This window comes from Serinus canaria, chromosome 5 (genome assembly GCF_022539315.1).
Source record: "Serinus canaria isolate serCan28SL12 chromosome 5, serCan2020, whole genome shotgun sequence".
In the NCBI taxonomy this organism is placed as follows: Eukaryota; Metazoa; Chordata; class Aves; order Passeriformes; family Fringillidae; genus Serinus; species Serinus canaria.
In genome coordinates, this window is record NC_066319.1 from 25,576,993 (window position 1) to 25,589,769 (window position 12,777).

General features: G+C 41.5%; 1 protein-coding gene across 4 annotated transcripts in view; it reads left to right on the forward strand.

Annotated features, from left to right (window-relative positions):
- The window catches only part of MAPKBP1 (mitogen-activated protein kinase binding protein 1), a 529,170-nt gene that overhangs the window by 63,805 nt on the left and 452,588 nt on the right, over positions 1–12,777 (forward strand). For all 4 annotated transcript variants that reach the window (XM_030239799.2, XM_050975227.1, XM_050975226.1 and 1 more), the window contains exons 11-20: positions 881–1,027; positions 1,903–2,087; positions 2,198–2,289; positions 2,658–2,783; positions 4,408–4,478; positions 4,921–5,042; positions 5,960–6,035; positions 8,545–8,656; positions 9,217–9,280; positions 12,633–12,758. In XM_030239799.2, coding sequence (XP_030095659.2) covers positions 881–1,027; positions 1,903–2,087; positions 2,198–2,289; positions 2,658–2,783; positions 4,408–4,478; positions 4,921–5,042; positions 5,960–6,035; positions 8,545–8,656; positions 9,217–9,280; positions 12,633–12,758 — 1,121 coding nt within the window. The remainder of the gene's footprint in view (positions 1–880; positions 1,028–1,902; positions 2,088–2,197; positions 2,290–2,657; positions 2,784–4,407; positions 4,479–4,920; positions 5,043–5,959; positions 6,036–8,544; positions 8,657–9,216; positions 9,281–12,632; positions 12,759–12,777) is intronic.

A 12,777-nucleotide genomic window follows, 5' to 3' on the forward strand; every position in this document is an offset into this window, starting at 1 on the left:
TGTGGTTTTGTGTTTGCTGCTGGGCCTGGGAACAGTTCTTTAGCTGCACTGCAATGGCTGACCAAATGTGTGGTGCAACTGGGAAAAAAAAAATCTCGCCATTAAAAGGTGAGAGGTGGAAGAGGGAGCAGAATTGAACAAACCTAAACACAGAACATCTTTTTAGAAAACGCACAAGAGTTTATTGCTGACCTCAAAAAAGCTGCTTCAGATCTGTGGTAAGAAATTGCTTCAAAGTCAAAAACATGAAATAGTGATAAAATAGTGAACTCTGGTCCTTCTTAACATATTTACCTGAACATGTGGAAATAGCCTCTCAAGTGTCTGTCATCTTGCAGTCTGCCTAATTGGCTTTCCCTCAGAGGAACAGAGGGAAGGAAAGGAAGTAGAGTAAACAGTGGAGTTGTTAATATGTTGAAATATGTCTAAAAAAAGGTTAAGAGAGGAGAGGGTAGAAAGAAAGTGGGAAGAAGCTGAGAACTCTGTTTTTATTTATGTATTGCATCTCACCCTTTCCTTCTGAATTATAAATTGACAGTAGTAGATGAAAGTTGTAAACAACAGTGCAAGGTGGTTATTGCATGATCATTGTTTGGGATTTGAGGTGCTCTCTTTGAACTATTAGAAACAAAGGACACTGGTTTGTTGCATGCTTCTTAAGGAGGTTTTCTGTGATGAGGGAAGCTCAGTGAACATTTGTTTGAAGTCAGTATGAAGCTCTGGTCTGCAAATAGGTTTTTGTCCGAACTATCTGTCTTTCACCTTTAGAAAACAAAGAGGACACCCCTTTTGTCTCATTTTGTTTTGAAACTTGCTACCAGTGTCTAGGGTGCCAGATACCAGGCAATATTATTCAGGGGTTGATTTTACTTGCCCTTAGATGTATCCAGAGGTGAAGGACAACAATCAGCCCTGCCTCCCCCCTGGTTCTTTCATCACCTGCTCCTCTGACAACACCATTCGTCTGTGGAACACTGAAAGCTCCAACATCCACGGCACAGCCCTGCACCGCAACATCCTCAGCAATGTAAGATCCTAGGTTTGGATCACCTCCTTGTCCTTGGGGTTGCTCTTCTTCACCCAAGTTAAGGCCCAGATTTCTTTGGATCTCCAAGTCAACCCAGGTTTCTGTAAACTGAGCACAAATCTGGTTAAATGTTTGAACCTGAAGAAACAAGAAAGGAGTGCTGGGTAGAAGGACAGGTTGTCTGACCTAGGGGCTATTGCTCTTTTCATAAACCACCCAAAGATTCATCAAGCTTAGTCTTTTCCATAAGGGCCATATGTTTCAGGAGAGCTGGTTCTCTTTTCTGCATCTCTGTAATGTGTAGCCTCTTTTAAGGTTTGTTTGGAAAAGATGCATGAAATGAAGCAGAGGTTTGGGAAATTGAATGAAAAAGTTTGCACTCACTTAATCTATATTAGAGGGAGGCTGATCGTACAGAGCAGTGATTACATATGGGCATTTGCTTCTGTTCTCATCTGAGGTTGAAGATCTCTGGACACAGCAGCCCTGACTTCAGGAATCTGGTGGAAAAAAAATCTTGCTTTTTCTGTCAGTACTCAGACTGCTGACTTAGATAATCCCTAGAGGTCTTTCATATTCCTGCTGTGTGCCCTAATATGTTGTAATCACTAATGCCAGAGCTTTTCAGTAGTGAAGGAGATACTGTTAGTTTCTAGGTTGAATCTTTTGGAGGGGTGACTGTGAGGCACAGCTGTGAAACTTTTATCCTGCAATCTGAAGGGGCTTAATGCTTGCTCCTAACTAAAAGGTCCTACCAATTACAGCATTGTTGCCAATAAAATGTTTATGTTGGCTAGGAGCTCAGTTTCCAAGGCAGATGCTTTGCTTTAATATTTTGTAACTAGTAAATATTTCTGGGTGTATTGTGCCCCCAGGACTTGATGAAGATCATCTATGTAGATGACAACACTCAGGTACTTCTGGACACTGATTACAACTCAGCAGGAAGTGCAGAAAAAGCTGATGCACAAGTGCTGGATACGAAGGTGGGGATACGCACTGTCTGTGTGAGTCCCAGTGGGGAGCACCTGGCCTCGGGGGACAGGATAGGCACTCTCAGGTAATGTCATAAAGCTTCTTATGCAGATTGCAGGCTGGTCAGGCATGAGAAAATAACCAGGTCTTGCTAATTTTATTAAACATACTGAAATGAGATATGTTATGTCCTAGAATATATGAGTTGCAGTCTCTGAAGGAAATGCTGAAGGTGGAAGCCCATGACTCTGAGATCCTATGTCTAGAATACTCCAAGCCTGACACAGGTAAATGCAATTGAGCTACTTCCCCTTTGCCTATGAATGTAATGTTGAGCAAGTCAGAATGTCCAGCTATGGAATGTTAAAATTGTCATGCTGAACTACTCCCAGATTTCAAATGAGGCTTCAAGTATTGGGCCAATAGAACTAGGCTTTGAAAAAGTCTTCTTTCTCTTACTTTTTATTGAAATATTGTATGTTGAGATTGCAGCTTGTTCTGTTTATTATTGTAATGCAAAATTGAGGTGTGTTACTTTGTGTCCATATATGCAGTTAGCTGCAGTATAATGTTTTGTCCTCAAGAAGACTTGAGAAGCTGTTTTAAGAATGACTTTTTAAGTCATGATCTTGCAGTCTTTTTCAATTTCTAACAGGTTTAAAGCTCTTAGCCTCAGCCAGTCGGGATAGATTGATTCATGTCTTGGATGCTGGGAAGGACTATAGCCTGCAGCAAACCCTGGATGAACATTCTTCTTCCATCACTGCAGTGAAATTTGCAGGTAGCAAATCATGGCCTCCCACCAAAGCTCTATTTGAGCATTGCTGTTGTCCCCTTGTGCCTGTAATTTTATCTACTTGAATACTGGACTAGGTCAGTTTGAAGCTGCAGCGGGGTTGGTTTTGGTCATCTTTTTCAGTTGCAGTCTTAACAGAACGTGATACTTGCCTTCTTTTCTGGTTTTGCTTTCATTTCCTCTCCTTCCTCCCTCCTAAGAGAACCTCTCATCATTTCTTTGGAAAACTGTTTTCTGTAATGATTTACTCCTTCTAATTTCAGAGAGAACTAATTTAGGAGAACTCTGAACAGTCATTGTCCAAAAAAAATCACACAAAACACACTGGAAAAATAAAAAGCTTTGGGTAAAGTAAATGTGTGATTTTAAACCACAGAAAGGCTTTGCATTGCTAGTAATGGAGCACATTTTATCCCCGGCACTCAGTTTCTACCAATGGTCAGACACCAGTCGGGAGCAGCAAGAACTGGCTGCTCTGTCAGGGAAAGGCAGTAACCAGGGCTGACAGGGAGGCAGGAAAAGGTAGTGGCCTTTTCCACTGGCTGTGGGAAAGTACCACAGGATATGAACAGGAACACATCAACAGGAACAGTAGTCCAGATCACCCAGTGAATCCATAGTGATGAGACCATGGATTCAAGCAATTCAAGTTCTGGAGTGATCAGGGTCAGCTACTTTTCAGTGCCTGCCAGGCAAGTCCATACTAGCAAGGCAAGATGGAGTTCAGATCAGGAAGGTGAGTCTGTGGATTGGGTTATGTTTTGGCTCAGTGGGGTGCATGTCCAGGCACAGGTGTGGCTGCAATGCTGCTGCAGTGTAGCTCAGCTGGGACTCAAGGATGAGAACCTCAGCTTGAAAACCACTCCCAAGTGAAGGGACTCACTGAAGCAGGGGCTCCCCAAAGCAACTGTGTGGCTTTTTCAAGTTTTTTTTTTTCTGGAGAAGCTCCAAGGCCAGCAGTAGTTTCTCTGACAAATCTGTCTCATCAGTGAGCTGGCCTTGTATGCAGCAAGCTGAACTACCAGGAGATGGGGGAAGTGGGCTCAAGGCCTGGCAGCTAAGGCCTTTGTGCTGGTCCATGAGCCAAGTGCTGGCGTGCTCTAAATGGGTGCAGGACCTGTGTGATGTTGGATGCATTGTCATTACTTGGAGTTTTATCAGGTGGTGCTTTGCTGAAGGAGCTGCTTGGTTACGGAAGAGTCCTAAGGGAAGAAGGGAAACCTGACCCTGCAGTAAGAAAGGGCAGCAAGAAAGATGTGTCCAGCTCTAAGATCTGAAAAGTTACTACTATTGGCTGTTTTCAGCTTCTACTGAGTGTGAATGTGTCGTGTTGCCACAAAGTGCTGTGGCTCAGAGATATGAGCATATTGGTGAGGGACAAGACAGAATTGCATCCTAATGTGTTCTGAAAAGCCTCTGTGTTGGAGCCTCGTGCTCTCTGAGCATGAAAGACAAATGCTGTCCCTGAGAAGGGGCTTCTATTTTGCTGCTTGGGGAGGAGTCAGTCTTAGCTAATCAGGACTGGAATAAATGAGCAGTGGGATAAATTGAAACATTTCCTCCACCTTGTATATGTGTTTATCTTTTGTCTCCTGCCTTTTTATTCCAGCCAACGATGGGAAAGTGCGAATGATAAGCTGTGGGGCAGACAAGAGCATCTATTTCCGCACTGCGCAGAAGGTAACCTCATCCCAGCTATTTGTACACTTCTAATTTATAATCTCTCCACAAAGGAGTAACTTCAAAGAATGTTATCAGAGTTTCTGTATGAGCTTGTTACTGTTTCAGCCTCAGTGCCTCCCACTGACTTGATAGAAGAGATTGCATTCAGACAACTAGTTCTGTGGAGCATGCAGCTACTCCCAACCTGACCTCTCACAGCAGAAATAGAGAACTGTTAGGATATCTGCTTTTCCTTCACTGCCAGAGCTATTGTGAAAACTGGTAAAAGAGTATGGGCTGGAGGGAAGAGTTCCTTGTGCCTCCAGTCTCAGCTGCTCCCAGCAGCTCCCTGGGAAGGATTGTTTTGTACTGGCTGTGTGAGAAGACTCATCTGTATTTACTTGCTTTTAATAGTGGATTAACTACTTGATTTTGACACAGTTGTTGCCCATATGTTTAGACAGGAGAAGGGGTCCAGTTTACCCGAACACATCACATTGTTAGGAAAACCACACTTTATGACATGGATGTGGACCCCAGCTGGAAATATGCAGCTATTGGATGTCAGGATCGTAACATCAGGTTAGTTTCCTTTCCTTTCCTTCTCAACTTGAAAATATTTTTCCAGTCATAAATGAAGCAGCCCCATCTCTATTCTTATTCCTCTAAGTTGTTTGATACCACATTTTGAGACAGATCTGAGGCACTGTGAGGTTGAACTCTGCCTTTCCCCTCACTGGTAAAAAGCTGTGTGTATGTGCAATTCCCATGGGACTCGTGGCTTCTCACTGGGTTGCTTTGCAGAGCAAAAGCTTTCTACTGGGGGAGCAAGTGTGCCTTCCTTGGCACATCATTGAACTGTGGGGCAAGAACTTCTGCACTGTGGTAATTTTTGGTTTTGATGGTACTTAAGTGGAAAGCTGTGAGGTCCTGTGGAATATTTGGGACTGTGGGAACCTAAAACTGAAATAGATGTGACTGTCATTGAACAAGTGGAGTCCATTCTCTTCTCTATTTTTATCCATTTCTCCAATCTGTCTGCTTGAAAACAAAGGAGTCTCTCTGTAGTTGTGTGTCTCCTCCTATTGTAGCTGTCTGACATGTTAAGAGTTTTGGTCATAGCTAAATATCACTACTGGATGTAATTTGGTTTTGTTTTCTAACATAAAGTGTCTTGCTCTCTTAATCCTTTGCTCTAGTATGAAGAAGCCCAGGTATTTTACAGCAGTGAGGACTGATTGATTATTGGCTTGAGAATAAAGCCTCAATTTTAATTCATATAATCTGCCTTTGCATTACTTTTGAGTTTTTTTCTTGAACCATTTAAATGACTGGTGATAATACTTCATGGAGGTAATTTCTCCACTTCCTGTAGTTTGGCCCTGTTCTCTGTATTTTATATGGAATGAGGAACAGGGAGAGAAAAGGATCCTGGTGACAACAGCCCCGGAGTAGTATCTGGGCACAATGAGCCATGTTATCTTGTGTCACCCCCTCAGGGTTTTCAACATAAGCAGTGGGAAGCAGAAGAAGCTTTACAAGGGATCCCAAGGTGAAGATGGCACCCTTATCAAAGTAAGCTGTTTTCTTCCTTTTTCAATTTTTCAGCTTTTCTGAATTCAGAGACAAGAAAATGAAATACCAACCTGAGTACAGTAATTTCTTTTTTCTTTTTTTTTTTTTTTTTTTTTCTTGCTCCATACTTTGTCCTTTACCCTGCAGCTGCTTCCTCCTACTTCCACCCTTAAGGGCTGGTAATATATTTGGGTTTCATCAGGCTGAAACGGGAAGAGAGTCAATGAATGCTGAAGCTGATCTTTGATTTTTCTCTCTGTCCTGTTTCTGAAGTGAGTCGCAGGACAGTGCTGTAAAAACAAGTAGAACTGCACCAATATGTGTCAGGAAATTATTTAATCCATTTAATTTAATCCTTTACTTTCTACTCGAGAGAGCTCATTCTAGTTTTCTTGACTGGGTTTGTTAGGATTTTTAAAGTGGAAATACCTGTTGATCAGTGTTTGTGAAGTGGATTTCAGAGGGCAAATACAAGGGAAACTCTGAGTTGGTAAAATTAAATAGTATTGGACCTGAAAAGCCTGGGTCTTGGAGTTCTGGACAAGGGTGGTACTGCTTAGGGAGAGTCTGTTCAAATTTCCCACCTGCTGAGTGCATCCAGGCCTTGGGCCAGGGTAGCACACCTGCTTCTGCCACTATCCAGGGCTTACCTTGGTAAATCAGATGTGTTTGAGATTCACAGTGGAGTGGAAGAACTGCATTCTTGTCTATAAAGGGGGAAAGCCAGCTGACAAAATCAAAATATCTCTGAAGTTGCCAAACAAGCTTCATTATATTTTTTTCACTGATAATTTTCTACTGCTGCACAGGTCAGCAGTATTATTATTATTAGGGATTGGAAGGAATGTCCTGTGAGGAGCAGCTGAGGATTTAGGGCTTATCTAGTTAGGAGAGGAAGAGGATGAAGGGTGACTGCATTGCTCTCTACAGCTTCCTGAGAAGAGGACACACAGGGGAGGTGCTGGGGACTTCTCTCTGGGATCTAGTGACAGGATATATGGGACCAAGGACATTAGGAAGCATTTCTTTACTGAGAGTTTGGTCAAACGCTTCAACAGAAGTCCTGGAGAGGTGGTCAATACTCCAAGCCTGACAGTGTTGAAGATGCATTTGATCAATGCACTTAATAACAAACCTTAAACATGTGGCCCTTATGGAGGAGACTAAGCTTGATGAATCTTTGGTCAGCTCTGAATTAGTCAGGCAGGAGTAGATGATATTTGTAGTTCCCTTCTAGCTGAAACTATCGATAGGTGTAAATAACTGGGTAAAAAGGGAGGGGGGAAACAAACAGTTTTGTTCAGTGTTGGCTCTTCTGTTTTACAGGGAAAGATCTTTTGATTTGCCTGTTATAATTCCCACAAATTTTTTGTAAGCCAGAGCAAAGAAAATGAAAAATTGATGCTATACTGTAAACTGCTGATAAGCTTAGGTGCTTGATTTTTCTCAGACAAAAAACCATGAAATGTTCTGGGGGCTGAATTTTTTGTTTTTAATATCCTTTGTTTTTTGTGGGTTTTCTTTTAATGTGTATCTCAAGTGGGGAATCTCAATTACTTTTACTGTTGCTTTGCTCATTTTTAAGACAATTATGTAACCAAGGGATTATGGTTTTCTCTGGAATTTAAACTTTCTTGGCATGGTGTTCTGAGATCATAATACACATTGCAGTTTAATGAGCAGAACTCAAACAGTGACACTGGAAGCAAACATCAACAAAATAAACATAACAAACGAAAAGTGCCTTAACAAGAGCCATAACAAACCAAAAGAATTACCATTATTTAAATACAATGTCTCCTTTGAAAAACACAGTTTATCCTCTCAGTTCCTTAAAATTTTCTAAATTGGTGACAGTAACTGTGTTTGCTGTGTTGTGCTGCTTTAGACTTGGTGAGGCATTTGCAGGGGATTTTATGTTTGATCCAAGATAAAGCAACAAATAGGTGCACATGAAGAAACAAGCAATAAACGAAATAGCTGAAAAATGGGAGTTGCAAATACTGGAGGTGTGACAGCATCATTACCAAAGACAGTTTCTTGGCAGTGTTGAGTTCTTTTTTGCTTTCACTCTTGAAGACTTGAATCCTTTAATATTTCCCTTAACACTGTCAGCTCTGATGTTTTTTCTTTTTTATGGAGTGTGTGTTTTGGGGTGGGAGTTTCTTGTTGTTTTGTTTTGATCTTAACATAGAAGAAAGTAAGACCCCAATGGTTAAAAGAAAGTAGGAGAGAAGTAGAAATCTGTCCATTGGTGGCAATTCCTTCACAGTCATGAAGGCATTTAATTTAAGTGCCTTCAGTCTCTGATTAGGTTGGAGGTAGTCTTAAAAGTCTGGTCAGGTTGGAGATTTGTACTCCAACCTGAGTATGGGTTGGTACTCAGCTGGACTCCTGTGTGGGCTACTTGCATTTTAGTCTGACTGTCTTGGGTACTCTGAACTATTTTTATGTAGTTTGAAGGCAGTTTCTCACCAGATCTTTGCATTCCTCTGATCTCCTAAACCAGGTTCAAACAGATCCTTCTGGTCTGTATATTGCAACCAGTTGTTCTGACAAGAACCTCTCCATCTTTGATTTCTATTCTGGCGAGTGTGTTGCAACCATGTATGGACACTCAGGTAAGGCTTATAAACTTCTTTTTTTCTGCTGATGACTATATAGTAGCTTTGACTAGTATCAGACCCTTTCTGAAGATTTCTCCCCACCAAAGTTTACCTAATGGGTATTTTTGAATAGATTGTAGTTGGATGAAGTTGTAATATTTTACTGCAAGTTCAATTTTTGCATTTTGCACACAAGCACACACACACACACACACTCACCTGTCAAGCCATGTATTTATTTACACGGTTTTTCTAATAGCCTATAAAGTAGTCTGTGGGTTTTTTTTTCAGTGTATATTTAGTTTATTTATGATATACCCTCAGCTCCTACCATGCAGGAGCTATTCTATTACAGGCAAAAAGAGAATTCAGTCTTCATGTATATTTTGCCATGGAGTACCCCTTCCATGTCAAGCCTAGATTTTTGGTTAAATGGTTATGGTAATTGGGGCATATTGGTCTGTGAAGTGTGAATTACTGAGTGCAGACAGGCTATTTGGCTAATGATCTCTTCTGTTCATTTGAATAATTCAGGGAAGATTTTTTTTTTTTTTTTTGTGCTTTATTTCTTACAGAGATTGTAACTGGGATGAAATTCAGTAATGACTGCAAACATCTGATCTCTGTTTCTGGTGACAGGTAAGGGGTTTTGCTTGTTTGTGTTATGGCTTTTGCCATCTCATACTAGATGTAACATATCCTTAGGAAAGGTAGATTTTTTTTTAAGAGATGTTTTATGAATTCCAAATAAATCTCAAAGCTTTCTGAATCCTGAATGTATGCTGTTGGCAAAGCTCACAGAGCTTTTGTTATTGTTTCATGGAATGGGACCCATGTGAAGTATTTCCCTTTTCTGGGAGTAAATACTATTCTGTGCTGGAAAGGAGACAGACATGTGACCTGTTTCCTGACCAGCCTTCAGCCCTGTAATAAAAGGCATCTTGGGCTATTTTTGCTAGTAGTGCCAAAACTTTTTCTTGCAATACTCCTGCTGATGAGGTTTCACCAGGTGAAAGAGTGTGTTTAGCAGCAAGAGGGACAGGCCTGTCCTCACTCATTGGTCCTGTCCATACGGTCCTTTTCCAAATTCCCCTGAGCAGAAGAGGTGCAACTGACCCCTCATTCAGCTAAATCAGGTCATTCCAACAGTACTCCCTTGAGATGAGTTTTCTGCACATTTAGTGAGCTAAATCAGTTCACTAAAAGCTTAAGCAGTCACCAGACTGAACCCAAGGGAAAAGGGAGAATACATGCCTAATATGATGATCGTACAGGTGAGGGGAGCCACTGTTTCTGGAATCAGTGAATGCTTAAATTCAGCTGAACTGAATAAAATTTTTCCTTTGAGAAAAGTGGCTCCTGAAGTGCTATTGCAAGTTCAGAGCAACCCAGATTCTCTCTGTCTCTTTGTTTTCAAATTAATAAATCACAGTTGAATTGAAAGAGTGTTTTAGAGGGTGAGTTGTTATAGAACATACAGTATATCACCTTATATCTCATCACAGAATAATGAGGTTGGAAGAGACCTTAAGATCATCGAGTCCAACCTATGCCCTAACACCTCAACTAGACTATAGCACCAAGTGCCATGTCCAGCCTTTTTTTAAACACATCCAAAGATGGTGATTCTACCACCTCCTTTGGAAGAGCATTCCAGTACTCTATTATTCTTTTGGTGAAAAACTTTTCCTAATATCTAACCTATACCTTCCCAGATATAGCTTGGGACTGTGTCCTCTTGTTCTGTCAGTTGCTGCCCGGTGGAAGAGACCAACCCCCACCTGTCTACAACCTCCCTTCAGTTGGTTGTTTCTGTCTTTCAGTAATAAATAAATAATTTAGTTTTCCACTTTCACGTGTTTGAATACATTAGGGACAAAAGTTGTAAGAGAGAGAGTCCTTTTGTTGTGAACTTCTGACAAATTCCAGAAACATGGAAGGTTTGAAGTCCCCAGTGATCCTTGTGATTTAGTGCAACATTCTTTAGTTGACATTTTCATGAGCAAAAGGGTAATTTTCTTTATTAAGGGTATGAAGAGGTGGATGAGAAGTGAGGAAAGGATTCCTGAAAAGTTTGTTGTAAGGATATGAGAAAGCATCTTTTTCAAAGGAGAGCAGGGAACATAGTCTGTTCACACATAGCAGCATGTGCGAAGAGTAGAGCTGAGAATAGAAAACAGGGATGAGAAAGGGCATAAGGACTGTGAGATTCATGTGAGGAAAGCAATGCAAGGTAAGAAAAAACAAAACAAAGTTCGCTCCCAAACCCCAGCAAAAGGGGTAGGTGGGTGCTTGCTTCTGCAGAGTTTGTGTTGGATGCTAATGTATTCACAGGCTTGGGCTGTTTGCTGCTTGTCTCTAAGTTTGGTAACTGTGGGGGTGGGATAAATGAACAAGCCAGATTTACTTTCAGAATTTTGTTCCCTCTGTTTCAGTATTTTTTCAGCAGCAGATTATGGTTGCTGTTACTTGGAAAGAGCTGCTCCTTGAGGGGAAACAGCTGGCTGTCTTGGGTTGCCATGGTTCCCAGACACAGTGCCTCACCCCTTTCTCCTGGTTGAAAAGCTCCAGTTGGGAGGATGGGAGTCTGTTCACGGGCAATGCAAAGTGTCTGCATGTGATTTCAGTAGCTGGGAGTGATGGTCCTGAGCGTGGCACTGGGAACAAGAAGGGAATTTTTAGTTTTGCCTTAAAGTCTCCACAGACTGCAAAGATGATGTTATGGGGTTTTTTGGGGTGTGGTATGGAAATTTAAACTGTTTAAACTGTTTTTCATGAGAAAGAAAAAATGAAGATTCAGGTATTCAGGATCCTGGCACTTTTGACATTTGCCTCAGGTCAGGGAGACCAAAGTTCATGGTCATTGTTCAAAATGGCAAAGCAAATTAATGTTTACATGCTATCAAGAAAGAAGGAAAAGCCAGTTGTTGAAAAATCTTCTGTGTATTGGAGTACCCATGAGTATACTGTCACTGATGGGTCTTGAAGAACTGAATTAAATCCTCTTTGGATTCCAAAGTAGGATGCAAGATTTTATAAGTGATAGCCAAAGTACCATCTCTGTTTCTACATCAGCGTAGGTATACCCAGCTAGACAGGAAAGATGACTGAGATGAAAAGAATTAGTTAGCACTGAGGTTAAATTTCAAAGACAGTGCTGGTCATTTTACTTTCTAATAGCTGAAGATGAGATACAGTATTCTTTAATGTGATGAGGAATATTTTTAAACTGAATTTCTGAAGAAATTAATGAAATGAGACCGCATTGTTGGTTTCTTTCTCTCAAATGCTTTTGAGTTCACTTATCAAATTCAGTGAAATTTCACAGAATATTTCACAGAACATTCTGAATTAGAAGGGTCCCACAAGGATCATCAAATCCAGTTCTGGAATGAGTGGCCCATACAGGAACTGAACCCATGGGCTTGGTGTTCTTAGCTCTGTGCTCTGACTAGCTGAGCTAATGGCTGTGTAAATTCTGTGCAAGCGTCCTGTAGGGAGTCCCAAGTAAAACACTAGAAGCACCTTGCTGCAAAAAGTATTTCCACCTGAGCTTAACTGTTAATACTGCAGAGACCCCATGGGATGGTGGGCATTAGGAAGGCCTTGCCTTTGGGGGGGTAGCAGCAGTCAGAGACTTCAGCTTAGCTGCTGTTAGAGGATGCAAGGGGCATCTGTAGGCTCCACTTATCCTGCTGACCACAGAGGGACTTATTACAGCATTTCCTTCAGCAGCTGGTCAGATAGTAAAAAAGGTATAGAATCAGAGATGAGTCTCTGTAAATATCTCTGCAGTTGCTCTCACTCACAGGGAGACTTTGACAGGCAGGTTTAACCTTTTCATCACAATGTGATGGGATTGAGTTTCTGTGAAGCTGTTTCTGCACGTGTCTCTGCCACAGACAGAAGGGCTGTTGTTTGTCTATGCAGTGGTAATTCGTATCAATAAACTGAACGGAGACTTGATCCCAGCCTCCCCTTTCTCTTTCAGCTGCATCTTCATCTGGCGTCTGAGCTCAGAGATGACCATCAACATGCGGCAGCGACTGTCAGACATGAAACAGAGAGCTAAGCAGGGAGAGAAGTCTCCTCCTCACAAGGCTGCTGGACTCATGAGGTGAGCAGAGCAGGCTGAG